The 27,363-nt window shown below is 43.7% G+C and overlaps 1 protein-coding gene across 1 annotated transcript in view; it reads left to right on the top strand.

The window, feature by feature from the left end:
- STRIP2 (striatin interacting protein 2) overlaps positions 1-27,363 on the top strand; it is a 57,880-nt gene that overhangs the window by 10,492 nt on the left and 20,025 nt on the right. The window contains exons 5-18 of the mRNA XM_012789197.3: positions 1,858-1,978; positions 2,766-2,834; positions 3,042-3,148; positions 3,814-3,941; positions 4,845-5,048; positions 7,041-7,276; positions 7,536-7,601; positions 8,343-8,406; positions 9,123-9,194; positions 13,192-13,266; positions 14,117-14,214; positions 14,676-14,802; positions 17,727-17,827; positions 21,622-21,688. Of these exons, the coding sequence (XP_012644651.1) occupies positions 1,858-1,978; positions 2,766-2,834; positions 3,042-3,148; positions 3,814-3,941; positions 4,845-5,048; positions 7,041-7,276; positions 7,536-7,601; positions 8,343-8,406; positions 9,123-9,194; positions 13,192-13,266; positions 14,117-14,214; positions 14,676-14,802; positions 17,727-17,827; positions 21,622-21,688 (1,535 nt within the window). The remainder of the gene's footprint in view (positions 1-1,857; positions 1,979-2,765; positions 2,835-3,041; positions 3,149-3,813; positions 3,942-4,844; positions 5,049-7,040; positions 7,277-7,535; positions 7,602-8,342; positions 8,407-9,122; positions 9,195-13,191; positions 13,267-14,116; positions 14,215-14,675; positions 14,803-17,726; positions 17,828-21,621; positions 21,689-27,363) is intronic.

Below are 27,363 nucleotides of genomic sequence, written 5' to 3' on the forward strand. Positions count from 1 at the left end.
TATTCTGGATCCCTTGGGATCTGCCTTTATCTTACCAGGCATGGCAGGATTTTTTTTTTTTTTTTTTTAGACAGAGTTTCACTTTGTTGCCCAAGCTAGAGTGAGTGCTGTGGCGTCAGCCTAGCTCACAGCAACCTCAAACTCCTGGGCTCAAGCAATCCTTCTGCCTCAGCCTCCTGTGTAGCTGGGACTACAGGCATGTACCACCATGCCCGGCTAATTTTTTTCTATATATATTAGTTGGCCAATTAATTTCTTTCTATTTTATAGTAGAGACGAGGTCTCGCTGTTGCTCAGGCTGGTTTCGAATTCCTGACCTCAGGTGATCCACCCGCCTTGGCCTCCCAGAGTGCTAGGATTATAGGCATGAGCCACCATGCCTGGCCCATGGCAGGATTTTTTTTTTTTTTTTTTTTTGAGACAGAGTCTCGCTTTGTTGTCCAGGCTAGAGTGAGTGCCATGGCGTCAGGCTAGCTCACAGCAACCTCAAACTCCTGGGCTCGAGCTATCCTTCTGCCTCAGCCCCCCGAGTAGCTGGGACTACAGGCATGCGCCACCATGCCCGGCTAATTTTTTATATACATATCAGTTGGCCAATTAATTTCTTTCTATTTATAGTAGAGACGGGGTCTCGCTCTTGCTCAGGCTGGTTTTGAACTCCTGACCTTGAGCAATCTGCCCGCCTCGGCCTCCCAGAGAGCTAGGATTCCAGGTGTGAGCCACCACGCCCGGCCTGGCAGGATTTTTTATAGTGTTCTTTTTTTACCTAATCTGAGCTATAATCATATGTGAAAACTAGTAAGGAGGTCAATGTGGCCAGAGCTAACCATGTCTACCAGCTGAGGATAGAGACTTCTTTCATCAGCTGTGGCCTGCCCCCCAAGCTGAGGAGATATGGAGGAGTGTTACAGACTCACACATGGACCCTCTGTGTTGTTTCTTGTTGGCATTTTGAAGGTTCAAGCCAAAATAGCAGCAGGAGTAGTTGCTGTGACTAATTTGGAGATGATCACAATTAAATGAGATTAATTGGGGAAAGCTTCCCAGAAGAAACCTGTTAGCCAGATGCAGAAAGGGAAATGAGATGGCCTAGCTGGCATAGTGAAAATAAGCCCTGAGATCATAAATATAAGGATGGTTGTCAGAGCCATCTAGTTGAGAACTAAAAAAAATTGTAAAAGAAAAAAAATAAATGGAGAGGAAACAATGTGGACATTGGGTGAAGGTAAAACTGTAGCCAATAAGGCAGTACCCACCCATACCTGCTGGGTCTGGTGCTCTGGCCAACTTCCAACTGCCAGTACCTTTTTTTTCCCCAAGGTTTGCAGCCCACACAGGGAAGCCAGGAAATGTAGGTAATTAATGTGCTCCTCTAGTTTAGCACCCCTCATCCAGTGACTGGCAGGAGTTAGTGAATGGATAGCCCAACTATCTCACCTCCCTTGCATGGGATAACTCTGAGATTTATGTTTTATACTGTTTCAGAGCTTCCCATAAGATAAAACTCTATTGGCTACCTTTTCTTCCCTATCTCCTTTTCCTACTTCTCTACTAGTGATTCCTGGGATCAATTCCCAAATAAACTACTTGCACTTGGATCCTTACTTATTTAAAGATCTGCTTCTGGGCGATCCTACACTTAAGACAGACCATTGATGAGTACATTAGACTTAACTCTGGAGACTGCCTCTCCTCTCCCCTGACTCATTCCAGGAAGTTCTTGAGGGCTGCCATATATCTGTCAGCCTAATTATTGGGCAGGGTGTTACAGAAAAGTCTTAAGATCATGGGGCAGGGTGGAAAGAACTGAGATATCACTCCCCCTCAACCCCTATGGTAACTGTCTGGTCCTTTTAGGCACTTTTGGGGAATGTGATTCAGAGGTCGATGTGCTACACTGGTCCAGATACAACTGCTTCTTGCTGTATCAGATGGGGACCTTCTCGGCCTTCCTGGAGCTACTCCACATGGAAATTGAGTGAGAAACCTTAGGGGAGAGTTGGCCTAGACAACCCCCTTCCTTGAAAGGGTCTCGTGTTCTGTGCTGGTTCCCTCACTATAAAGACCCTGTGGGGAGCTGGGTCTACTCACACCTCAGCCCAAAGCTTGTTGATGGTTCCTCTCCATCTGGCCATGTCCCCTGATCTTCTGTTCTCCCTCCCTGAGGTTGGGCTCAGCAGCAAGTTTCTGCCCCACTTAGAGCCTCAATCCTGGGCTTCAGGGGCCTGTCTTGGATGGGTTCACTTTTTATTCAAGCACATTCTAAGCTCATTCTAAGCTTAACTCTGGAATTCATGAGGGAAACTGTTCTACCTAAGAGCATGACACAAGAAGAACAGGACCAAATCCTGTCATAGTGCCTAATTCTTTCTCTCATGGATTATAGCTCTAAAGATGGCCTGATCAGCTGATACTGCTATAGTGACCCCTCATTCTGTCTCATGCCCGTCACCCAGGAGTTTTAGATAGGGTAAAATCTGCTTATTATTCATCAAGTATTGCTTAGCATCTGTTTTTTATCCCATACAGTACTAAGTATTGTGGGGATTGCAAGAGGAGTGGATACCACAGACCCTGCCCTTGCCTGTCTTCACCACAGATGAGGGTTTGTTGTGGGCTCCTTTATCTTAGATAAGTTTCGTTAGTAGCTACATAGCCAGGGACAGATACTCATGTTTATGTGCAGATAAGTGAGAGCACAGAAAGGAAAGAGGCCTTATGGGTTCCCATTCTCTCCCTCTCCCCACTCTACCCCACCACGGCAGCAACAGCCAGGCCTGTAGCAGCGCCCTTCGGAAACCAGCTGTTTCCATTGCCGACAGCACAGAGCTCCGGTGAGTGGGGCTGTATATGGGCTTGGAACTGCGGGATTATTAGGACTAGGTTACCCTTTTCCCATATCTCAGACGACTCAGACCACTAGGCAGTTGCCCTCTAGCTAATCTCACTGGTTTGGGCTCCCAAAGAGACCATTCCTGAGGTCTCTGACTGTGGGCTGGTAACTCCCTTGGGAACCTCTTGTGACCCTTCTGTAACCCCAGAGTGCTGCTGAGTGTCATGTACCTAATTGTGGAAAACATCCGCCTGGAGCGAGAGACAGACCCCTGCGGGTGGAGGACAGCCCGGGAGACCTTCCGCACTGAATTGAGTAAGAAACGGCACTTGAGGAAGGTAGGGATAGGGTGCTGATAGTGGAGGGGAAACAGAGCATCTGCCTAGGAGAGGCAAACTGTCCTTTTTCTTTTTTTTTAATTAACATTCTTTTAGGACAGAGATACTGCATGGCAGGCATGAGGGCCAGGCTTGATTGCTCCCCTTATCTGTGAGCTAGGACTAGCCATATAACTCTGTGCCTGGGTTTCCTTGGTTGTAAATGGGGATGGCCACCTCTCTTCCATTCCATCATGAATCCCACATGAAAAAATGAGCTGAATCACCTTGAAAACTGAATTCTGTTCAAACATAAGCTGGTGTCATTTGACAGGGATAGGATATGAAGGCCTATAGGATTTTAAAAATATGTCATTGATGTGGGAAAGTGAAATGTATTGGGTCGTTCAGCCAGAAAGCAACATCTTCATTACTATTACTTCTAAGCCATTTTACCATGGCCTCCCTTTCTGCCATGAGGGGTCTCCCTTTCTTGAGAGGCTTCTCTCTGGGGCTTTGTAAGCCTCCCTCTCAGGACCAAGTACTCTGGAATTCTTCAGCGGAGGTGAGTGCCTTCCTCAGGGTGCCCAGAATCAGGATTACAGGGGCAGGGTTTAGCTGCCTCGTCCTCACTTTCTCACTCGCCTCTCTCCACATCCCCAGGCTTCTCCATGCACAATGAGGAGCCTTTTGCCCTTCTGCTCTTCTCCATGGTTACCAAGTTCTGCAGTGGCCTGGCTCCCCACTTCCCTATAAAGAAGGTCCTGCTCCTGCTCTGGAAGGTGGTTATGGTGAGTGGCTGATCCTCTCCAATTCCATCTCATCAGAGCAGCAATGCCCTGTGCCACATCAGTTTCTTCTAGTCTGATTTCAGGAGGCTGGAGCTAGGCAGCAGAATAGGCTAGCCATTAGCCAACAGCTAATGGGGAGAAGTAACAAGTCTGTCCTAGAGGCATCAGGTGTTCTGTGCCAGGGCATATTTCCCCTTTCTACTGAATGGATGGGAGATAATACTCCATGAGTTGGGGTGTCAGTGGCACCCTTCTGCTGATAGAGCCAGTGTTTCTGGGAAAGAACACTGGTTGAAAGTTGGGAGATCTGGGTTCTGCTGATACTGTGGAACTTTGGGCAACTGTGCCTCAGTTTCTCTTGCTGTAAAATGCTGGGGTTAGTGTCTGTCCTCCTTCCAGATAAATAGAGGATTTGCTTTTTTAAAAAAATGAAGTCCTTATAAGTATACGGTTATAGTTTTAATACTAACTATTCAATCTGATCCTTCATCTCTGGCTCCCATCCCACAAGGCTGGCTGAAAACATACACTCCAGGCAAAGTTCATAGGGAGAACTGCCTCTTGACTGCAGAAGCAATTGAGTGACTCTGGTGTTTATAGCATCTGGATATGCTCCTTGAAAAGGGAGATAGTTTCCTATTTTTTCAGCACAGGCCCTAAGGAGTCCCTTTTCTAACTTCTGGTGATGTTTCCCAGTCTGGGTCAGTAAATAATGCTTTATCCAGACCCCTAAGTTCCTAAGACTGGGGTCGGCAACGACATTTACCCCTTCCTTATTAAGGAGAAGATCTGAGGGGACTAGAGGTTATGGCTCTTTCTTTCATTTATATTTCCCTCAATTTACTCTCTCTGACTTTCCTGCCTTCCTCTTTCTTCTCTGCCCCTTTCCTGTTTCCTCCTTAGTTTACCCTTGGTGGATTTGAGCATCTGCAGGCTCTCAAAATACAGAAGCGGGCAGAATTGGGCCTGCCTCCACTGGCTGAGGACAGTATCCAGGTGGTGAAGAGCATGCGTGCTGCCTCCCCACCCTCTTACACTCTCGACCTGGGGGAATCTCAGCTGGCGCCACCACCCTCCAAGCTGCGAGGCCGCCGTGGTTCTCGAAGGGTATGTACTAAAGTAAATGGTAGTGTCATGACACTGACTAGCCAAAAATTGAGATTTTAAGTTATTCTGGGTGTGGTAGGAAAAGGGCAGCAAATGATGTGGCTCACCCTGCCCCAAGTTGGCCCTGTGAACAACCTGAAACCTTACAGTTTATACTTTGGCCCTTCCTCCAGTCCTGTCAGGCCCCGAGCTGTCCTGATGTAATGCTGTGATATCAGATCATACAGCCATGCCTTGCTACCTTGGCATAGACATCAGTGCCCAGAGTTCCTTAGCATTCTAAACAACAGTATAACAACAGGTATAATCCTGGAGACAGGATGATCAAGTACCAGGGCACCTGAATGGGGCTCCCAGCAAATCTGTGTGCCTGGGATGAGGCACTTTACCTTTTTTGTGGCAGCAAGAAGGTTAACTCTGAGCTAGCCACACTCTTGTCTGGCCATGGAATGAAAGGCTTACATTTGTGGCAGCAAGAAGGTTAACTCTGAGCTAGCCACACTTTTGTCTGGCCATGGAATGAAAGGCTTACAATTTGAGAGAGACTGGTTACGGTTCTAGGTATACATTCATGTGTTGCTTAACAACAGGGACACATTCTGAGATATGTGTCATTATGTGATTTAATCACTGAAAACATCATAGAGTGTACTTATACAAACCCAGGAGGTAGAGCCTACTGCATACGTAGGCATATAGCCTATTGTTCCTAGGCTGCAAACCTGTACAGCAGGTCACTGTACTATATGCAACTGTGACCCAGTGGTATTTGTGTATCTAAACCTAGATAAGGGCAGGGCATGGTGGCTCACGCCTGTAATCCTAGCACTCTGGGAGGCCGAGGCGGGTGGATTGCTCGAGGTCAGGAGTTCGAAACCAGCCTGAGCAAGAGCGAGACCCTGTCTCTACTATAAATAGAAAGAAATTAATTGGCCAACTAATATATATAGAAAAAATTAGCCGGGCATGGTGGTGCATGCCTGTAGTCCCAGCTACTCGGGAGGCTAAGGCAGAAGGATTGCTTGAGCCTAGGAGTTTGAGGTTGCTGTGAGCTAGGCCGACGCCACAGCACTCACTCTAGCCTGGGCAACAAAGCTAGACTCTGTCTCAAAAAAATAAAATAAAAATAAAATATAAACCTAGATAAGGTACAGTATTAAAATCTTATGGGTCTACCATGATATATGCAGTCCATTGTTGATGGATGCATCATTATGCAGCACATGATTGTAGTCTGCAGTCCTGAAAAGGTCAGAATTACAAGTTACTCTGAGACCTTACCACACTCCTACAAACTCACCTGCCTGACCTACTTTAGTTCATCAACAGGGCCAGACAGTTGTGCTCAGTAATCCAGTCTACATTGTCTGCAATGTGATTTTTTTAACCTTTATTTTTTTGTTTTAGAAAGTAATGCTTACTCATTGTAGAAAATTTGGGCCAAATATAAAAATGTGATGAAGGGAGAAAAGAAAAATCACCCACAATCTTAACAACCAGAAGCAGTCACTGTTAACTTTTTGGCCTATTTCTGTCCAATCTTTTTTTCTTTCTGTGACAAGATTTAAAATTCCAAACTTGCTTCCCTCTGCCTGGCAGCAAGCTTCTGTCCTCCTCTTCCTCAGTCAGCCAGCTGGTGTATGCTCACAGAAGGCAAACTAATTGAATGTTCACCTAAGCAGAGCATAATTAAGAAAGAAAGTGCTGGCAAAAAAAGGCATCAGTGCTTTCTGAAAACTAAGTGACTATGACTTTGGGATTATCTATACTCTGTTCCCTGGCCATTGGCATGGTTGCCTGAGAACTACTTGTCCTGGTATTGGGCCTGATGGTGGCAGTAGGACTGAGGTGAGGAATGGGATGTTCTCACAAGGGCTGGGTTCTGACTCCATGCTCCCTGAAGTCTGGAAGCCTGTGGGTAGCAGCAGCCTCAGACAAGGATGCCCAGGGTGAGATCTCTGCACATCTCCCCTCCCTGCTTCCTCCCTCCAGCAACTCCTCACTAAGCAGGACAGCCTGGACATCTACAATGAAAGGGATCTCTTCAAAACTGAGGAGCCAGCCACAGAGGAGGAAGAGGAATCTGCTGGTGATGGAGAACGAACCTTGGATGGAGAGTTGGACCTGCTAGAGCAGGACCCTCTGGTGCCACCTCCACCCTCACAGGCACCCCTCTCTGCTGAGCGGGTGGCCTTTCCCAAGGGCCTACCTTGGGCCCCAAAGGTCAGGTAGGTTTAATAGCAGCAGGGACTATGCTCTTTGGGGTTGAATCACTGAAGACCCAGGGTAGACTAGTCTATATATTCAAGACTCATTAAGCTGGTTTGGCAGTCAGAACTCCTGGGTTTGAAATTCCCTCTGTTGACAGCTATCGTCCCCAACTGCTCCAGTCCTCCTATTGGAGGGGTAGGAGCCCAGAAAAGTTCTCTCTCTCAAGGTTTGCTTTTCTTTCCTTCTCTGGGATTGGTCTGTCCACCATCCTCTCAGGCAGAAGGACATTGAGCACTTCTTGGAGATGAGCAGGAACAAATTCATCGGATTCACCTTGGGGCAGTAAGTGACTAAATGGTAGAACTGGCTATAGAGTGGTTCCTTGGGATCCAGAGGAGCAGGTGGCTTGGAATGAGGGATGTTGCCTGGTAGTCATAATGCAACCTAGAGCTACCAGGCTGTGGGCAACTCTCAGTGACTACTTTGGGTGCTTTACATGAATTTTTTTCATTGGGTTTCTTCCACTTTCCTCAAAGAATGTTTGTGTTCTTAACCAGGTGCAGGATCTTAAACAACAGGTTATATCCCTCTTGGGCCTTAATTTAGTCATGAGAGTTTTGGATTAGATGGTCCCTAGGGACCCTTCCTGCTCTAATGCAAAATTCTGCTAAAATTCTGTGAAGAAGAGACATGGTCAGAACAGATCCAACCTTCCCCCATTTCCTCACCCATGTGAATCCTTCCCACTGGCCTCTTCAAAATAGAGAAGGCTTTATTTATTACTGGACTTTCACTTTCAAAAGTGTTGTTGGGCTATATACCCTTTTAAGTAGGAACATACCACTCCCACACCAAGAAGACTCCCCAAGAGACTATACAAATCTCTTAATTTTCAGGAACACTTCTATGTGCCATTGTTCTTTTTGTGTCCTGAAGCAATAATGGGAGCCTGGGAGCTTGCAGAGGAAGGTCCAGGGTGCTGGGGGTAGATGTTGAAAGTGGCATGGTCCCTGTGACTCCAAAAGGTATCAGTGTTCTCTGTACTTTTGAAGCTTACAATCTGGTGTGTCTGGCTTTTCACAGGGACACAGATACCTTGGTTGGATTGCCCAGGCCCATCCATGAGAGTGTGAAGACCTTAAAGCAGGTGACCAGAGTGGGCTCTCAGTCTTCAGGGGTAGGGAGCCATCAAGGCAAGTCACATTACCAGGATCCTGAATACTGAGTGGGGCTCTTATACCAGATGCTTTCTGGACCTTATGCATTTCTCCTGCAGGCATTTTGGCCAAACAGGAAAAATCAGGTCTCTTCTTACTTACCCAGTTTCCTAGGTTTAGATGGATAAAAAAGTTCTCCTTTCTTGTTCTCATTCCTTTTCCCTCTTTCCATCTTTCTCTCTCTCTCCCCACTCCTTGCTTCCTTTCCATTCACTTATCTTTGCCCATAGGTCCACTAACTTCCAAAGGCCCAGGATTGAGTAGGAGTCTGCTCTACATCCATTATATGTATAAGCACAAAGTGTATGGAGTCATCACTTCATGCATTCATGCACACACAACAAAACTCTCAGGGCAGTGGCCCAGGGTCAGGGCCTATTCTTGGCTTTCCCTTGCACTTTGTTTGAAGGCAAATGCTTAAGTATTTGCTGCTTTTCAACAAATATGGAAACACTATGTGTGAAGCACTTTGACCAGTGCTGATGATGCAGAGGTGACTAAGACTCCTACCTTCAAAGAGTTTATGTCTATTTAGTGTGACCCATAAGCAGAACATTTCCTTTTTGTTGGGGAAGTTAAGTAAAAGACTGGTACACATGTGATTGAGCCCCTCAGCCCTTAGTGATGTCTTTTTTGTCTTCACCAGCACAAGTATATCTCCATCGCAGATGTGCAGATCAAGAATGAAGAAGAGTTGGAGAAGTGCCCCATGTCTTTGGTGAGTCAAGAGGGTCCTGCACAGGAGGAGGGCAGAAGAAAGTCTGTCTGCAGTGCTATCACATGTATTCATTCAGCTTATTGGGCTCTTACTGTGTCCCAAGCAAGACAAGGTCCCTGCTTTCATGGTATAAAAAAATCAAAAAAGTAAAGAAGACTATCAGAGAATGGTAAATAACAGCAAAGAAAATTTAAATAGGGTGACATGATAGAAGTATCAGTAGACTACTTGAGATTGGGCAGTCAGGTAGGTTGACTCTGAGAAGATTGACATTTAAGCCAAGATCTGAGGTACATGGAGCCAGCCATAGGAACATCCAGGGAAAGAGCATTCCAAGTGAAGAGAACAGCCTTAACAAAGGGACAGCATGCCTCTCCTCAGTCCCAGAGTGTTGGAAGTAGTAAAAAAAAAAAAAAAGACTGGTGTGGCCAGCATACAGGGATGAGGGCTGGGGTCCTAGAGATAGAGTCAGAGAGGTGACCCAGGGCCACTTTACAGAGGACCTGTAAGCAAAGCTAGAGAGCTTGAAGTTGATTCCCAGTACAAAGGGAAGCTTTTGGAGATTTTAAGCAGGGAAGTGATATCTGATTTATAGTTGATTGGTTTGTTTGTTTTCGAAACAGAGTCTCACTTTCTAGCCTGAGCTGCAGTGCTGTGGCATCAGCCTAATTCACAGCAACCTCAAAACTCCTGGGCTCCAGCGATCCTCCTGCCTCAGCCTCCTGGGTAGCTGGAACTAGAGGCATGTGCCACCGTGCCCGGCTAATTTTTTCTATTTTTAGTTGTTTGGCTAATTTCTTTCTATTTATAGTAAAGACAGGGTCTTGCTCTTGCTCATGCTGGTCTCAAACTCCTGAGCTTTTGCAATCCTTCCGCCTTGGACTCCTAGAGTGCTAGGATTACAGGCAGGAGCCACCACACCTGACCTGATTTATGTTTTTAAAACACTGGCTTCGGTGTAAAGACTGGACCTAGAAAGAGTGGAAGCAGGGAGATTAGGAAGCTCTTAAAATAGTCAAGGTAAAAGATGATGCTGACCTGGAATAGGTAAAGATAGTGAAAAGTAGATGCGTTTGGTTTACATTTTAGAGGAATAGCTGTCTAGACTTGCAGTTCAGTTGGATGTGGATAGAGAGGCAAAGAGAAGAATGAAGAATAATAATCATTTGCCAACATGAGGCGGAGTATCAGGCATTCCGTTTTGGTCATACAAAGTTTAGATGCCCATTATAGAGACCCATGTGGAACTTCAGGCAATCAGATATACCGGTCCAGAGCTCTAGAGAGAGTGCTGGCTTTGAGAAATAAACTTGACAGTATCAAAAGCCATAGAACTGGCTGAGATAACCCAAGGAGGGAGTGGAGACAGAGAAGAGGATGGAAACCAGGACAAAGCTCTGTGGCACACTAGTATGTTAAAGGAGGGCTGAGTCAGGAAAGAAGAGGAATCAGAAAAGAAGAGTAAGAAAAACAGTGAGGTTGCAGGAAAACCACGAGATTATGATATCATAAAAGCTAAGAAAAGAAAGTCTTTCAAGAAGAGGGAAGTGATCCACTAGGTCAAATTCTGCTGATAACCTGTGATAAGAACTGAGGTACCCACTGGATTTGGCAACATGAAGATAACTAGTGACCTTGATAAAAGCAACCCCCAGTGAAGCAGTGGGGCTGAAAGCCTAATTGGAGAGCATTGAAGGGGATGTCAAAAAAGGAGGTAGACAACATAAAAATTTTGTGATGAAGAGGAAAGAAATGGAATGATTTTATAGCTGACAGAGGATGTGGGGTCAAGGAAGGGTGTTTTATAGCTAGAGATACTAGACTATGTTTTTGTCCTAAAAGAAATGATCCAGGGAAGAGGATAATTGTAGGACTGAGGCATTCAACAAAGTGAATGGGTGTAGGATCCTGAGCACTAGTGAAAGATTGGCCTTTGTTAGAAGCACAGATGGTTCATCCTTCATGTCAAGAAGGAAGGCAAAGACTTTTTGGTTGATAGGTGTTGAGCAAATGAGAGTGTGTCTGTCTGGTTGCTTCTGTTTTCTCCATGAAATGTGAGGTGGGATCAGCAACTGTGTAGGGGTCGTGGGGTAGAGGGCTTTGTTTGAGGAGAGGGAAGATATGAAATAGGCCTTTCGGAGAACAGGAAGGGAAACATGCCAGTATTCCCAGGCTCTGTTGAATGTCCATCTAAGACTTGTGTCCAAGGTCGGGCACATGGCTCATGCCTGTAATCCTAGCACTCTGGGAGGCCAAGGTGGGTGGATTGCTCAAAGTCAGGAGTTCGAAACCAGCCTGAGAAAGAGCGAGACCCCGTCTCTATTATAAATAGAAAGAAATTAATTGGCCAACTAAAAATATATATGGAAAAAATTAGCTGGGCATGGTGGCACATGCCTGTAGTCCCAGCTACTTTGGAGGCTGAGACAGGAGGATGGCTTGAGCCCAGGAGTTTGAGGTTGCTGTGAGCAAAGCTGACGCCACGACACTCATTCTAGCCTGGGCAACAAAGTGAGACTCTGTTTCAAATAAATAAATTAATAAATAAACTTGTGTCCATTTAAGTAGCAGCTGAGTTATGTGGGATGGAAGAAGCCTGGTTATTCTTTCCTACTTTGGAGTCTCATGACAGTGATCCTTGTCCTGTAATAGAGGGATGTTGGGAGAGGAATGAGACTGCATTGATCAAAGATGACAGTGGCCACAGAAGCCTTTTGAGCATCTGAGGACCCTGCCTCCCCACTCTGACAAAAGGCTTAGTTGGGGCCGGGCGCAGTGGCTCACGCCTGTAATCCTAGCACTCTGGGAGGCCGAGGCGGGCGGATTGCTCAAGGTCAGGAGTTCGAAACCAGCCTGAGCGAGACCCCGTCTCTACCATAAAAATAGAAAGAAATTAATTGGCCAACTAATATATATAATATAAAAATCAGCCGGGCATGGTGGCTCATGCCTGTAGTCCCAGCTACTCGGGAGGCTGAGGCAGGAGGATTGCTTGAGCCCAGGAGTTTGAGGTTGCTGTGAGCTAGGCTGACACCATGGCACTCATTCTAGCCTCGGCAAGAAAGCGAGACTCTGTCTAAAAAAAAAAAAAAAGGCTTAGCTGGGGTCATCAAAAGGACAGAGATAGGCCGGGCGCTGTGGCTCACGCCTGTAATCCTAGCTCTTGGGAGGCCGAGGCGGGTGGATTGCTCAAGGTCAGGAGTTCAAAACCAGCCTGAGCAAGAGCGAGACCCCGTCTCTACTATAAATAGAAAGAAATTAATTGGCCAACTGATATATATATAAAAAATTAGCCGGGCATAGTGGCGCATGCCTGTAGTCCCAGCTACTCGGGAGGCTGAGGCAGAAGGATCACTGCAGCCCAGGAGTTTGAGGTTGCTGTGAGCTAGGCTGACGCCACGGCACTCACTCTAGCCTGGACAACAAAGCGAGACTCTGTCTCAAAAAAAAAAAAAAAAAAAAAAAAAAAAAAAAAAAAAAGGACAGAGATGGTTGTGCATGAGGGGGCTGGTCAAAAAGGAGAAAGTAATGTCGTGGGGACTAATGCAGAGGGGAAGAAAACTTTCCATCCACCTAAAAGCTTCCCTGCTAATGTTCCTTCCTATCTCTCCAAGCTATAGGTTACCCAGCTTCCTTATTAACCCCTACTATTTTTGAGCCACCCACCTCTCCTTCCAGGCTTACAGAGCATTCCAGAGCTCTCAGTTGGCCTCAGATTGACACCATGGGAAGTCTTTTTGTGTGGGGTGTCTATTCCAGTGTCCTGAACCCTGAGAGGTCATCCAGACCAGCCCGCTGATCCTATTGAAGAGGAAATTAGGACTCAGAGAAGGAAGGTGACTTATCCAAGGTCATACAGTGAGTCATTAACACAGCTAGGCTAGGAACCTACATCTATCCAGCTTAGTGCTCTTTTCATGCCATCCCTCACAACCAAGAAAATGTAGCCTTTGGTCACTTGGAAAGTAGCCTGAACAAACTGTATTTCCTGCCATAGGGAGAAGAGGTGGTACCAGAGACACCATGTGAAATCCTCTACCAGGGCATGCTGTATAGCCTCCCTCAGTACATGGTAAGGAGACAGCCAGGCCAGAGCTGCCCTTCTCTACTGCAAGCAATATACAGTTAAAAGCAGTCTCAAGCTGAGCTTCACGTCATTTGAGCTTATTTCCTGAGCCTTCGCCCATTTAGCAAGGCATTCTCTGACATATGAAAATTCTGAGCTTTCTTCAGGGCTCCTCTGAAGGTGCTGTTCTCCCTAGTCCTTCTTTGGGAGGGGTGGAAAATAAGCTTAGAGCAGCCTAAGAGTGAGTTCCCCATGGCTCCCTCCTTATTCTCACGGGCAGGCCTCTCAGGACTGGGCACCCATTTGTCCTTCTGGATGCTGGGGAGATTTGGTCATTGAGGGAAGAAATTAGGGAAAGCCTTTAAAACAATTTTCATAGGGCTGTTGAGGATACATTTTAGGATTTATAGGATACATTGGGAACCGTCCTCTTAGATAAGTACCGTAGTCCCTCTGAGATCTGCTGCTGTCTGTCATGTCCTAGATAGCCTCAGGCTGAGACTGGGGAGGATGCCAATGGTCTGGGAAGGAAATGAGTAGGAGGAGTTGAGCTTATACCTCCTACCTTATTTCTATGCACTGTCCTTCCTACTTTGCTCCTTCCATCCTTCCCCTTGGAAAGAGCAGACTTAGAGCAACCTAGGAGAACTCCCCATGGCTCCCTCCTTAGCCTCACAGGCAGGCCTCTCAGGACTGGGCACCCATTTATCCTTCTGGATGCTTAGGAGATTTGGTCATTGAGGGAAGAAATTAGAGAAAGCCTTTAAAATAATTTTCATAGGGCTGTTGAGGTGTTGAAGAATCACTCCCTGAGTAGGATGAAGAGGGATGAATTTCCTCATTTTCTACTTCCCAGATTGCTCTGCTTAAGATTCTTTTGGCTGCAGCTCCCACTTCCAAGGCTAAGACAGACTCTATCAACATCCTGGCAGATGTCCTGCCTGAGGAGATGCCGTGAGTGCTTCAACTGGGACAGCTGCTAGATACTAGCTATTTTGTCTGCAGGGTCTCTCTAATCCCTACCCCACCTTAACATTTACAGGAATTATCTCCAAAGATATCTCCCCTCCACCACCAGTACCCCCTCTCTCCTGAATGGCTCTCTGCTGTGCTCTTTTTTTAGCTCAGAACTAAGGGTCTGGAGGGTAATGCTACTGCTAATAACTGACTGCCCAGGTATGTGGGTGGATATTGCCAATGGGAGCTTGCCAAAGGAGAGAGACAGAAACAGATCAGTGGAGCTTACCCCAGACAGGCTCGTAATTGGGAACTCTTGGAGGTTTCCCTAGCACAGAATTTCAATTTTCCCAAGTTCTGGTTCTCTTGTATATATTGTATTAGACCCAAATACTTGGTTCTTGTAGGCCTGCCTCTAAGGCCACCCTCTGCATTGATGTCTCCTCTCTCCATTGTAGCATCACTGTTCTTCAGAGCATGAAGCTAGGCATCGATGTGAACAGGCACAAGGAGATCATTGTAAAAAGTATCTCCGCCCTGCTCCTGCTACTCCTCAAACACTTCAAACTTAACCATATTTACCAGGTGAGCATCCAGGAAAGCTTCTCCACAGATCTTAGGTGTTTTCTAGGCCCTATCTCCCAAAGTAGGGATGCAAGGGCCCTTGTAGCATCTTTTAGCCTTTTGTCCTCATTCAGGGGATCCAGCTACCTGTTGCATTTCCTTAGGGTAGGGGTTTGGAGTGGATAGTGAGTAACTGTCCTAAAGAGGTATAGATGTATGTATCCTTATCCCAGGGTTGTGGATAGGAATCTCTAGCTTCTTCGTATAATGCCTAGCCAGTTTTGAAACAGTACAAGACAGAATTCAAACATTTCACAAAAAGGGGAGAAAAGTATGTTGACCGTACTTTTCTATATGTGAAGCACTTTTCTGACATTTGAGATATAATTGTGAATAAGGCACAGTTCTGGCTCATAAGAACCTTGAAGTCTTCTAAAGGATACAGACATATAAATGGCCAATTATAGAGTGATAAGTGCTGTGATACAGATAAGCATTGGCTGCTATGGAAATACCTAATCCAACTTGGGGTGGAGAAGGGGTAACTTCTAACCAGAATCCTAAAGAAACAGATGTTAGCCAGGATATGGGAGTTGTTAGAGAAGGAAGACAGGAAGCTTTTCAAGCAGAAAAGCTAATATGCAAAAGTCCAGAAGTGAGAGAGCAAAGTACTTTTGGAAACAGCAATTAAATGTTGCTGGAGTTCTGCCTTTGGTAGGAAAAGATGGGGATTGCCTGGTGACACATGAAGCTGGAAGGGTTGGCAGGGAACAGATTATAATATGTATGGCAGCACATGATTATTGAGTACCTATAATGTGCCTGGCACCCTGTTAAGCTTGGGTGGGGATTCATTTAATTCGGTCAACCCTATAAAATAGTCTTATTCAATGCCTGTTTTATAAATGAGGAAACCAAAGCTAAAAAAGACTAAGAACCTGTTTTCCCATGAAAGCATTGCTTGCCATGCTAAGGAGTTTGGACTTGGTTCTATGGGCTTTGCCAAGGTATAGGGACAAGATGGGGGCAGTGAATGGATGCTTCCCGTCTATGGGGAGACCATAGGGAGAAGAGGAAGGCTTTTCATTCCCGCCTAGAAGCTCCATCCCATTTTCTTCCTAAGAAGTCAGAATCAAGCTTGCTGGTAGAAGAGAAGGTCCTCAGGGTGCAGGGAGGCTCCTGCAAAGTCTGTGTGTGGGCCTAACAACCAGGGTATTTCTCCACTTTGGTATACTCATTTTGTTCGTTTGTTTAATTTCCACACACAGCATTGAACACTTCAGTACATTCAAAGACATCTTTGGGTGTGTTAGGGTGTCCTGGGTGCTCACACTTCTTCTGATGTTTGCTGAACAGCAGCAGGGCTGGGAGGGTAGAGGTGGGTAGGGGATAGTGTTTCTGGTGGAGAAAGAATAGAGAGCTGTGAATGTGTGTTACTTCTGCTTCCCTTGGTAGGCAGTATATGGATTGATAACCAGAAAGATGGGTGGCTTGATAGGCCTTGCCAGTGTGTGTCAGTGAATCCTGATAGGGCCACAGGCACATCTCAAACTGAAAAAGGTTTTCCATCAGTTGATAGTGGGTATGTGTTGGCTGTTCTCTCTGGGGCTTTGGAAAATACCTTGGATTGACTTCTGGGGAGAAATTAATGAGCAGAAGAGGGAAGTAGTCTTGGCGCAAGCTGACTCCCCACCTTTAACTATATACCTAGGGGCAGAGGGTAGCTTTGTTTGCTGCCTTGGCTACTTCTTGGTGATCAGAAAGAGCTAGGTATGGAAAACACCACCATTCTCTGTTTTTTCAACTCCTTTTCTGTACTGTCCCAGCATACAAGATTCTGGATCTGAAAACAAACTGTGTTTGGTACTCCTCAGTCTATCATGGTTAACGTAACCCCATGACACAGCTCTGTGACCATCTGCCCCATTAGGTCTTCCTATATACATACCCCATCTGGATTCAAGAGAGCAAAATGGAGCCCCCATGTACTGCTGTATAGCCCATCAAAGACATCTTGGACTTCTTCTCAGTGTGATGTCTGTTGGCTGAAGGGCTCTTACTCATTCGTTTATTAAAATACTTAAGGCCGGGCGCTGTGGCTCACGCCTGTAATCCTAGCTCTTGGGAGGCCGAGGCGGGCGGATTGCTCAAGGTCAGGAGTTCAAAACCAGCCTGAGTGAGACCCCGTCTCTACTATAAATAGAAAGAAATTAATTGGCCAACTGATATATATATAAAAAAATTAGCCGGGCATGGTGGCGCATGCCTGTAGTCCCAGCTACTCGGGAGGCTGAGGCTGGAGGATCGCTTGAGCCCAGGAGTTTGAGGTTGCTGTGAGCTAGGCTGACGCCACGGCACTCACTCTAGCCTGGACAACAAAGCGAGACTCTGTCTCAAAAAAAAAAAAAAAAAAAAATACTTACTGATATTCTAAGTACTAGGGCTAATATGGTATACCAGACAGACTCCAGCTGGAGCCCACATTCCAGTGGTTCATTTGGTTACTGTATGCTGTCCCTGTCCTGACTGAATGATGCTACAGTTGCCAGGAGTAAGCTGCACCTGTCCCTGCTATATCAATCACATTTGCAACATTATGAGCCAGAGGTTTGGTATGGAAAACAGTTTCCTTAGGGAGCCTTCCTTTCCTGTTGGGCTTAGGAACAAATCTCACAGTAATTCATTCTATTTATTGAACTGGGATTTTCTTTCTGGCTTGCTTGTTTTGTGCTTTAGTCGGGAGTTTGCAGCATACTGCAGATTGTCTGCCTCCTTATAGGAGGGACTGGCTGAGGATAAATCTCCCCATTTCCCAGACAGGAAGACTGATAACACAAGTGGACAGTGGATATTCTTAGGAATTCATGGAAATTAGATTTGTACTTTCCTTTTTTTCATGTATACCTTCTATTCTCCCCCTTTTCTGCTTTGATCTTTTAATTCAGTTTGAATACGTATCACAACATTTGGTATTTGCCAACTGCATCCCTTTGATCCTGAAGTTCTTCAATCAAAATATCTTGTCATACATCACTGCCAAAAACAGGTATGCACACTGGGTAGGTTTATCTCAAAGGACTTCATTGGAGTGGTTGAGAAAATTATATCATCTCTGAGCCTTTCAGTTCACCTGAGGTCCCTAGTCCCTCCTGTCTTAGAGTTGTCACTGTTAAATTTAATTTCCTTGAAGTATTAGTTGATAGGGTATATGGTTTGGCCTCTTCACAGAGGTATTTATATTTTAATAGTTTTGAAAATGGAAAAATGTCATGACTTAAAGAAATGAAGCTGCAATGATGAAATTTTGGCATGTGGCGGAAAGATCTAGGAGATGGCTTTTTGTAAACAGCCTGCTTGCTTGGCCACCCCTGATCTTACCATAAATTATAAGTTGGAACAATTATATTGCTTTGTAAACCACAGTGTTACACAAAATTTGTAAGTGAAGGTAAATAATAAACACTTAGGTAGATTGATTTATAGTTCAAAAAAATAAGGTATTTTCACATTCATTCTTTTTTTTTTTTCCTTGACTATTTTAGATATAGAGTCTCCCTCTGTCACTCATGCTGGAGTGTAGTGGTACAATCATATTGCACTGTAGCCTAGAACTCCTGGGCTCATGAGACCTTCCCACCTTAGCCTCTTGAGTAGCTGGGACAATAGCCGCACCCCAGCATGCCCAGCTAAATTTTTTTTTATTTTAATTTTCTTTTGTAGAGACAACGTTTCATTACATTGCCCAAGCTGGTCTTGAACTCCTGGCCTCAAGCCATCCTCCCATCTTGGCTTCCCAAAGTACTGAGATTATAGGTGTGAGCCACCAAACCCAGCCTCATTATTTCATTTAATCTCCTCAGCAGTACTAAGAGTTATTAAAAGTTTTATTCTCATTTTACAAATTAGGAAACAAATGCAGAGAGTTTAATTGACTTGCTCAAAATTAACATGCTAGTGAGACCCTTAAGTAAGTATCATAAGCAGAATCAGTTCCTAAAGTGGGAATAAGAAGGCTGATCTCATACTTGGGGTGACTAGAGAAGGAGGTGCTAGGAGATGTTGCTGTACCAGTCTGTTAGTATTGCCTGAAATTCCACCATGGAGAGGCAGCCTCCTTTATGTAGTTTAAACACACACACACCCCGTGGAACCTAAAGTCAGGAGACCTGGATTCATGACCTGAATCTGCCACTTGCTAGCAATGTAAGCTAAGCAAGACACTTTGTTTCTCTGAGCCACAGTATTTTTATCTTTAAAATGAGAATACCTTCTCTATATCATAGAACTCTTATAACAATTGGCTAAGATTAGTATATGTGAGAGTGCTTTAAACACTTTAGCTTTGGGGGGGAAGCATGGAGAATAGGTTTTTTCCCAACTAAGTGGAGACCTATGCACTGACCCCCTTTAAAAAGCCGGCCGGGGGCGGTGGCTCAGGCCTGTAATCCTAGCACTCTGAGAGGCCAAGGCAGGAGGTTCGCTCAAGGTCAGGAGTTCGAAACCAGCCTGAGCAAGAGCAAGACCCCATCTCTACTAAAAATAGAAACAAATTAATTGGCCAACTAAAAATATAGAGAGAAAAAGTTAGCTAGGCATGGTGGCGCATTCCTGTAGTCCCAGCTACCTGGGAGGCTGAGGCAGAAGGATTGCTTGAGCCCAGGACTTTGAGGTTGCTGTGAGCTAGGCTGATGCCACGGCACTCTAGTCCAGGCAACAGAGTGACACTCTGTCTCAAAAAATAAAAATAAATAAAAAATAAAAAGCCCTTAAGACATACTAATTGGGTTACCAGGGAAAATGAAATTGTAGATCAGCCTGTATCAAGGCCACTGCTGCATGCTGTGTGTATCAGTCACCTGATACACAGTTGACTATGTGTATCAGTCAACACTCTTGGTTAGAAATAACCAAAACCAGCTGGACTAGAGCCACAGAACAGGGAATTTGTTAGGAGGAAATTAGATGTGTCATATTGACGAACCTAGGACAGCAATGTAGCTCTGGACCTCAGGTTGGCTTATGGTGTGGGGAGTCCAGGAAGCCTTCCACCTCCATCTGTAGGACAGATGCCAGGCCTCTGTACTTCTGCTCCAGTTTCCTCTCTCACTGACAATTTGTTAGTTTGCTTTGTTTGCATCTCAGATTGCTTGCTGAAATATGCCCACACAAGTGAAACATGTCACAGTGTTACCTCAAAGGTTGAATTGACTCTCCCTTTTTCAGATTCCCTGAGTTAGAGGTCTATCCCATGCCTCAATCCACTGCAGCTGGGGGAGTGGAGTACAGAAACTAAATGCCCCTTCTGTGCCCACGGGCCTGGGGGAGGCAGGGCAGACAATTCAATAGATGTCCACTGGGTTCAATTTGGAGTTAGAAGAGTGGTAGTGATGGACTACACCTTTTGTTGAGGTTGGCCTGAACAAGATGGTTCTCTTGTGCACCACCTATAAGTTTTACTTTGGAATGATCTCTGAGAACTTGGACACTCATAGCTCATTATTACACAGTTTCCTCATGGCTTTTACAATCTAGACATTCTAGATACTTGTAAATTTATTTTATGCCCCCTTAGGCTAGAATTCAATTCACTGAGAGACTGGAATAAATCCATCTTTGAGTTCCTGCCATTTCCTGGTTGCCAGCACCTACTTTGCCATGGGGCTTTGTCAGTGGGAGGTGGGTAGATAGGTGGATGAGCCAGCCAAGAATGTTTACCCTATGGGGTAGTACAGAACTAGCAACCTGGGAGAATCCAAAAGAGCGAATCTAGATGATGAACAACAATACAGGTGGACCCACTGCCCTCGCAAGCTGACACCTCTCCTACCCTGGTCCCCAGGTTATCTTTGTCTGCATTTTGTGGACAAAGGTAAACAATTCTAGCCAAATAAATCATTGTCTTTTACTTATATAGAAGTTTTGATTTTTAAAATGTAGTGACAGGTCCATGAAACCCCATACTCATCTTTATAGCCCTTGCTTTGCCAGCATCCTTTATATATTTCCAACTGCACTAGTTTAGATAGATTGGTGTTTAAAATTTCATGGAATGTCAGGACCAGAAGGAGCATTGGCGAATAACTAGTCCAAATTCTGTACTGTATCTATGAAGAAGGGAGAAGAGAAAAGAAAGAGAACTGTAAACTGTAATTTTTTGTGTGACTATGGCCCTGTCATCATGCAGTGCCTTATTTACCCTCCTGACTCATGCCTACTTCCCTGGGCTCACCACAGAACCTGCAGCTCCTTTGTAGTCCCCCACTGTTGGCTTTGGGGACAATGCTGTTACCATTCTTGAGCTACTAGATTGGCCCTCTGCAGGAAGCTGCCTCTATATCAAGCTCCCTTTAGGAGTGGCTTCTATGATCATTCCCGGGAGCTCTGGCTTTCAGAAAGATCTGATGAGAGACACAGGAGAGGTCTTCGTTACATCCTCACATCATCAAATGGTTATTAAGTGGATGATTTTGGGCAGCATCTCTGGGAGCAGTTATATTCACACATATACTTAAATGCAGAAACACAAATGCACTCAAGTTTATATATTCCTTTAAAGAAGCGAGGAGAGCTAAGAAAAGAGGCTATCTTTCTGTTCTCTTTTGCATCTGCCAGATAGGGGCCAGCCTAAAAGAACTCATGGGTTCCTCTCATGACTGAGGAGAGGAGACTGCAGCTGGAGTTGCCCAGCACTAGAGCCCTCAATTTCAGCTGAGGTCACTAAGCAATTTGGGAAATGGATGGAGCCTGCGGGAGAGAAATAACTCCTGCCCTTTTCAGATACAGCCATTGTACTGCTCTTGCCATTTACTTAAAGCCTGTCCTTATCTCTGTATCTTGCAGCATCTCGGTCCTGGATTACCCTTGCTGTACCATCCAGGATTTGCCGGAGCTTACTACTGAGAGCCTGGTAAGCAGATGGGGATTTGGTAGCCTTTGAAATTGCTAGGTGGCAAAGATTGGCATTTGCTCTTTCATTTCTTTTCCAGCCCCTTAATGCTCTGGTTTGGAAGTCTCAGATCAATGGAAGCATATTGGCAAGAACACAGAGGCAGTGGGGGGTTTAGAAGCTGCTGACCCAGTTGAGAAAGATTTGGAAAAACTGAGCATAGCATTTTGCAGAGAAGAGGAAAGGGCCAGTGAAAAACACTGAGGAGAGGGAATTTAGAAAGATACTGGGACTGAAATTGGGTGTGAATATCTATGCTAAATGGCAGGAGAATCTCTTCTGGTAGAGCACAAACAATTATCTGTCTTCCTTCTGCTGTGCAACAGGCAATTCACTTCTTATTTTCATATAGATTATAAAACCCAGGAGTGTGTACTTCAGAAAATACCTTCCCTAAGTCTCTCTGAGGCAAAATAGATATAGCCACAGAAGGATAGTCCAGAAAGTTTCTCATCTTGAAAATAGCTCTAGGAAGGCCAGGCATGGTGGCTAACGCCTATAATCCTAGCACTCTGGGAGGCCAAGGCGGGCAGATTGCTCAAGGTCAGGAGTTTGAAACCAGCCTGAGCGAGACCCCGTCTCTACCAAAAATAGAAAGAAATTAATTAACCAACTAAAAATATATATACAAAAAATTAGCCAGGCATGGTGGTGCATGCCTGTAGTCCCAGCTACTCAGGAGGCTGAGGCAGGAGGATTGCTTGAGCCCAGGAGATTGAGGTTGCTGTGAGCTAGGCTGACGCCATGGCACTCACTCTAGCCTGGGCAATAAAGTAAGACTCTGTCTCAAAAAAAAAAAAAAAGAAAAGAAAAAAGAAAATAGCTCTCGGCAAATGAGAAAAGTCACTTAGAGTTATTCTGAATTCCATGAATCTGACTGCCTAGCAGCTTATTGAAGACAAGTGTCTACCTTATCATTTATCGCCACAGCTCCTTAGATATAACACAATCCATACCTTCATCCTGTTGCATTGTAATTATTTATTTGTATTTGTTTCTCAATTTAACCATAAACTGCTTAAAGAAAGAGATGGTATCATTTTATATCCTCGGAGTCTAGCACCATGTCTGCTACATGGAAGAGCTCAAATGATTGAATGATGGCATCCATGGGTGCTACAACCCTTTGTCCCCCAACTTTAATTTCTGCAAAAGGTTGTCAGTATAGTATATTATGCAAAAATAGAATGATGCCCTCTGTGGTACAAGTTTTAGAGAGCCATAGGGTTCTTGGCTGGAGGAGATTTAAGAGCCATTTGATCCAACCTCCTTCTTTGAAAGATGAGAAACCTAAATGCCCAGTGGATAAAGTGAATTGTCATAGTCTACTCTTCATACATAACAGACCCTAAATTTTATTTATTTATTTATTTATATTTTTTGAGATGGAGTCTTGCTCTGTCACCTGGGCTACAGTGCCGTGGCATCAGCCTAGTTCACAGCAACCTCAAACTCTTGGGCTCAAGCGATTCTCCTGCCTCAGTCTCCTAAGTAGCTGAGATTATAGGCACGTGCCACCACACCCAGCTAATTTTTCTATTTTTAGTAGAGACTGGGGTCTTGCTTTTGCTCAGGCTGGTCTTTAACTACTGGGCTCAAGCAATCTTCCCACCTTGGCCTCCCAGAGTGGTAGGATTATAGCTGTGAGCCACCACACCTGGCCAATAGACCCTGAATTAGCCATGGTCCAATGACACATGTCCTGAGACACCAAAGCTAGCATCTTTTTTTACCAGTAGGACAAAGATTCCCTGTCAAGGCCGGGCGCAGTGGCTCACGCCTGTAATCCTAGCACTCTGGGAGGCCAAGGTGGGCAGATTGCTCGCGGTCAGGAGTTTGAAACCAGCCTGAGCAACAGCGAGACCCTGTCTCTACTATAAATAGAAAGAAATTAATTGGCCAACTAATATATATAGAAAAAATTAGCTGGGCATGGTGGTGCATGCCTGTAGTCCCAGCTACTCGGGAGGCTGAAGCAGGAGGATTGCCTGAGCCCAGGAGTTTGAGGTTGCTGTGAGCTAGGCTGATGCCACCGCACTCACTCTAGCCTGGGCAACAAAGCTAGACTCTGTCTCAAAAAATAAAATAAAATAAAATAAATAAAAAAGATTCCCTGTCATATTTAAATGTGGTCTCAACAGCCAAAGAAGTTGGAAGCTTTTTATTCCTGCAGAGAAGTAATTGTCTAACCCTGTATATGTACATGGTGCTATTCACTTTTTAATGGTATTCTACAGATGGAAAAGTTAAATAACTTGCCAAGACCTTACAGCTGAAAGTAGCCATCAGGGTAGAGACACACATCCCTACCTCAGATTTGGAATGAAGAATACATTTTTCACAGAAACAGCATGTGGATGGAAAAATCCAAACTCTGAAATATTTGAAAGAGGTTTATTCTGAGCCAAATTTGAGGGCCATGGCCCAGAGTCACTCCCAAGAAGCCTTGCTGTGGCTGGGGTATAGTTTGGTTATATACATTTCAGGGGATACGGGCATACATTGGTTTGGCCCAAAAAGGTGGGACATCTTGAAGGGGAGGTGTTACCAGTTATAGGTGGGTTTAAAGATTCTTTGGCTGACAATTGGCTGAGAGAGTTAGGCTTTATCTACAAGATCAGAGAAAGGAAATGCTTACTTTAAGATAAAGGTGTGAGCACTCTGGGAGATCCAGACAGGAGAATCTTTCAAGTTAAGATAAGGAACTGCTAGGATGCTTGACTTAAGATGGGGACTTTATCTTTTAGATGATACTAATGCTATACTGGAATCAGGTTGGAAAGTAAACCACTCTATATTTGGTTAACAAAACCTGCTTAGTGGGATTTTACATTTGTGAGTGTGACTCATATGGCCCCCTTAGGAAAGGAATTTTGAGCAAAAGAAAAAGATCAGAGTTCAGTCCTCAAGTGGTACACAGTAGCATTAAATTTTTAGTATCAGTAGAGTATTTCAGAACATAGAGTCAGTTTTTATGGCCTGAATCTATTTCTTGATATATGTTCTCTCTTCTTAATTTGAACCCCATTGGTTCACATATAGGAATTGATGGGAACTATTCTTTCATATCTCTTCCAATTGACTTTTTGTGATATGAGCATAAAATTATTTAAATGATTAACATGTTTTCTAAGAAGACTTTATTATTATCCAAGAATGAAAGCATGTATCTATTCTTAATTAAAAAACAAAGTATTTTACTCCTCTCTGTGAAGCAACAGTGGCACCTAGTGGTCTCATTTAGTAACCACAGACTTTCTTATTTGCTTTGAGCGCAGTCCTGGGCTTCAGTAACTAGTTAAGTTTACTCCACATAGGTCCTCAGTACAATGGTTTGTTTATCTAAACTGGTGACTTGTGTACTCAGAAAAAGACTAATGTTTATATGAGTAAGATTTATATTTTTTCAGTCTCAATGAATTGCAAGCACAGAAAATGTACTGGGTGTTTAAATGTATAGGATTTTCTTTAAATAACATTTCAAGTTTTTTCCTGATTATAAAATCAATAATATATAGAAATCAATGCAGAAAATTGGAGAAATACAGAAAAGTATGTGGAAGAAAATAAAAATTCCCTATTATGCCACCTACATATATCCACTGTTAATATTCTCTGCAATTACCATATATATTCATTCATATATATAAACATTATTGAACAAAATAAAGATTTTATATATTTATGTTTCACTTGATATAGTAAAATTTAAATATTCACAATATGATCTTATTAAACAATCTTGACATAATTTTAATAGCTACACATATTCTACTTAATTTTAAAAAATGATTCTTTTCTGCTGTTGTTGGACATTTATTTCACTTCTCCCTATATAACTCCAAAATGAACATCCTTGCACATGAATCTTTGACCTCATCTTCTGATAGAAGAAGATAGATATTCCTTAAGATAGAATTTTAGAAGTGGAATTATTGGGCAGAGGTAATCTTGATTCATATTTTTTAAGTTTTCTGAATTTAACTGAATTCAATTCAACTTCATTTGGAACTCTTAGCTGCACAGCATGATAAACATGAAATAAAGGCAAAATTAGTGGCATATTAATTTCTGAAGTCTCCCCATTTTATCAGAATGATTATCGTTAGATTGGTCATCCTTACCCATGTACTGAGTAGTTTTCCCACCCACTTGGTATAGGAAGGCTTAAAACTTATGGATCTCTAAAATCTGTATTTAAATTCATTCCATTAAGCTAGGAAAAAATTAAATTCCAAACTTAAAGGATGGTGAATGTATGATTATTGTGGAAGTTGGGTATGGTCTTTGAAAGGAGGTTGCTAGAAAAGCCAGTTGATATGGCCTCAGCATGTACTGTAGAATGCTTAGTATCTGGGTGGCTGTTTAGAGCAGTGGTATGAAATGTAGGGTGTACAAGGTAACGGTTTGGGGAATGGAAGATATTAGATCTTTTGTATGCATTATATTAATATCTTTTTTATTTTATTTATATGTATATAACAATGTTATTACAAGAATACATTTATAATTTATAAAACTTACATGTATTTAGGAGTATACACAAAAATTATTTTATGATAGATATATGCAATAAAAATGTTTAGAAACCACTGCTTTCAAGTACAGTGAAATGAAGGTAAGGTTATAGGTCTGTTTTCTTTGTGGGCCTGTTAACTCTAAAGAGAAATCATGCAGATTATATCTCATCCTCCTTTCCTTTCCTATCTTACTTGGGCCAAAAAAAAAAAAAAAGTGGAAAATTTTGTGTGAAAATATTGTCACTGCTGCAAAGCCAACTCAAAGTTCAAAGTGCTTGTTTTTTTCTAGAGTGTGATTTAATAACAGCAGTATCAGATACAATGGAGGGCATATTTTAAACAGTGTGACTGCTCAAGCTATCCCATAGATTAAAGATGATGGAATGAGAAGGCAGTATTTATGGAATCAGGGAGTTTCAGAGCTAGAAGTGTCTTGGTCTATATCTTGCCCAATCCCTTTACTGATGAGGAAACAGGAAGAGTGGTGAAGCATGTCCAAAGCCTTATAGCTGGGGAGAGTCAGCAGTAGGTCATAATTTGCATAACTAAGCATTTGCAAAGAAATGTTTGGCATTTCCTTTTAGATCTAGGCAAGTGAAATTATTAATTTCACAGTTATTTCACAGTTATTTATTTGTTTGAGACAGAGTCTCACTCTGTTGCCCTGGCTAGAGTGCCGTGGCATCAGCCTAGCTCATAGCAAACTCAAACTCCTGGCTCAAGCAATTCTTCTGCCTCAGCCTCCTGAGTAGCTGGGATTGATTACAGGCATGCACCACCATGCCCGGATAATTTTTTATATATATTTTTTAGTTGGCCAATTAATTTCTTTCTATTTTTTTTAGTAGAGACAGTCTCACTCTTGCTCAGGCTGGTTTCAAACTCTGACCTTGAGAGATCTGCCCGCCTCAGCCTTCCAGAGTGCTAGGATTACAGGCGTAAGCCACTCACTCGGCCACTTAAGTTAATTTTAAAAAGGTAGATCATTGCAAAATTTTTCAAATTTAGGTTTGATTTATATTCAGAAAGACTTATTAGAAATGTTCATATCACTTAAATTTATATACCAGCTCCTTTCATCTGCCTTTATTTATTTTATAATTTCCTAATGTAGAT

Source organism: Microcebus murinus, chromosome 9, assembly GCF_040939455.1.
Source record: "Microcebus murinus isolate Inina chromosome 9, M.murinus_Inina_mat1.0, whole genome shotgun sequence".
Classification (NCBI taxonomy): domain Eukaryota; kingdom Metazoa; phylum Chordata; class Mammalia; order Primates; family Cheirogaleidae; genus Microcebus; species Microcebus murinus.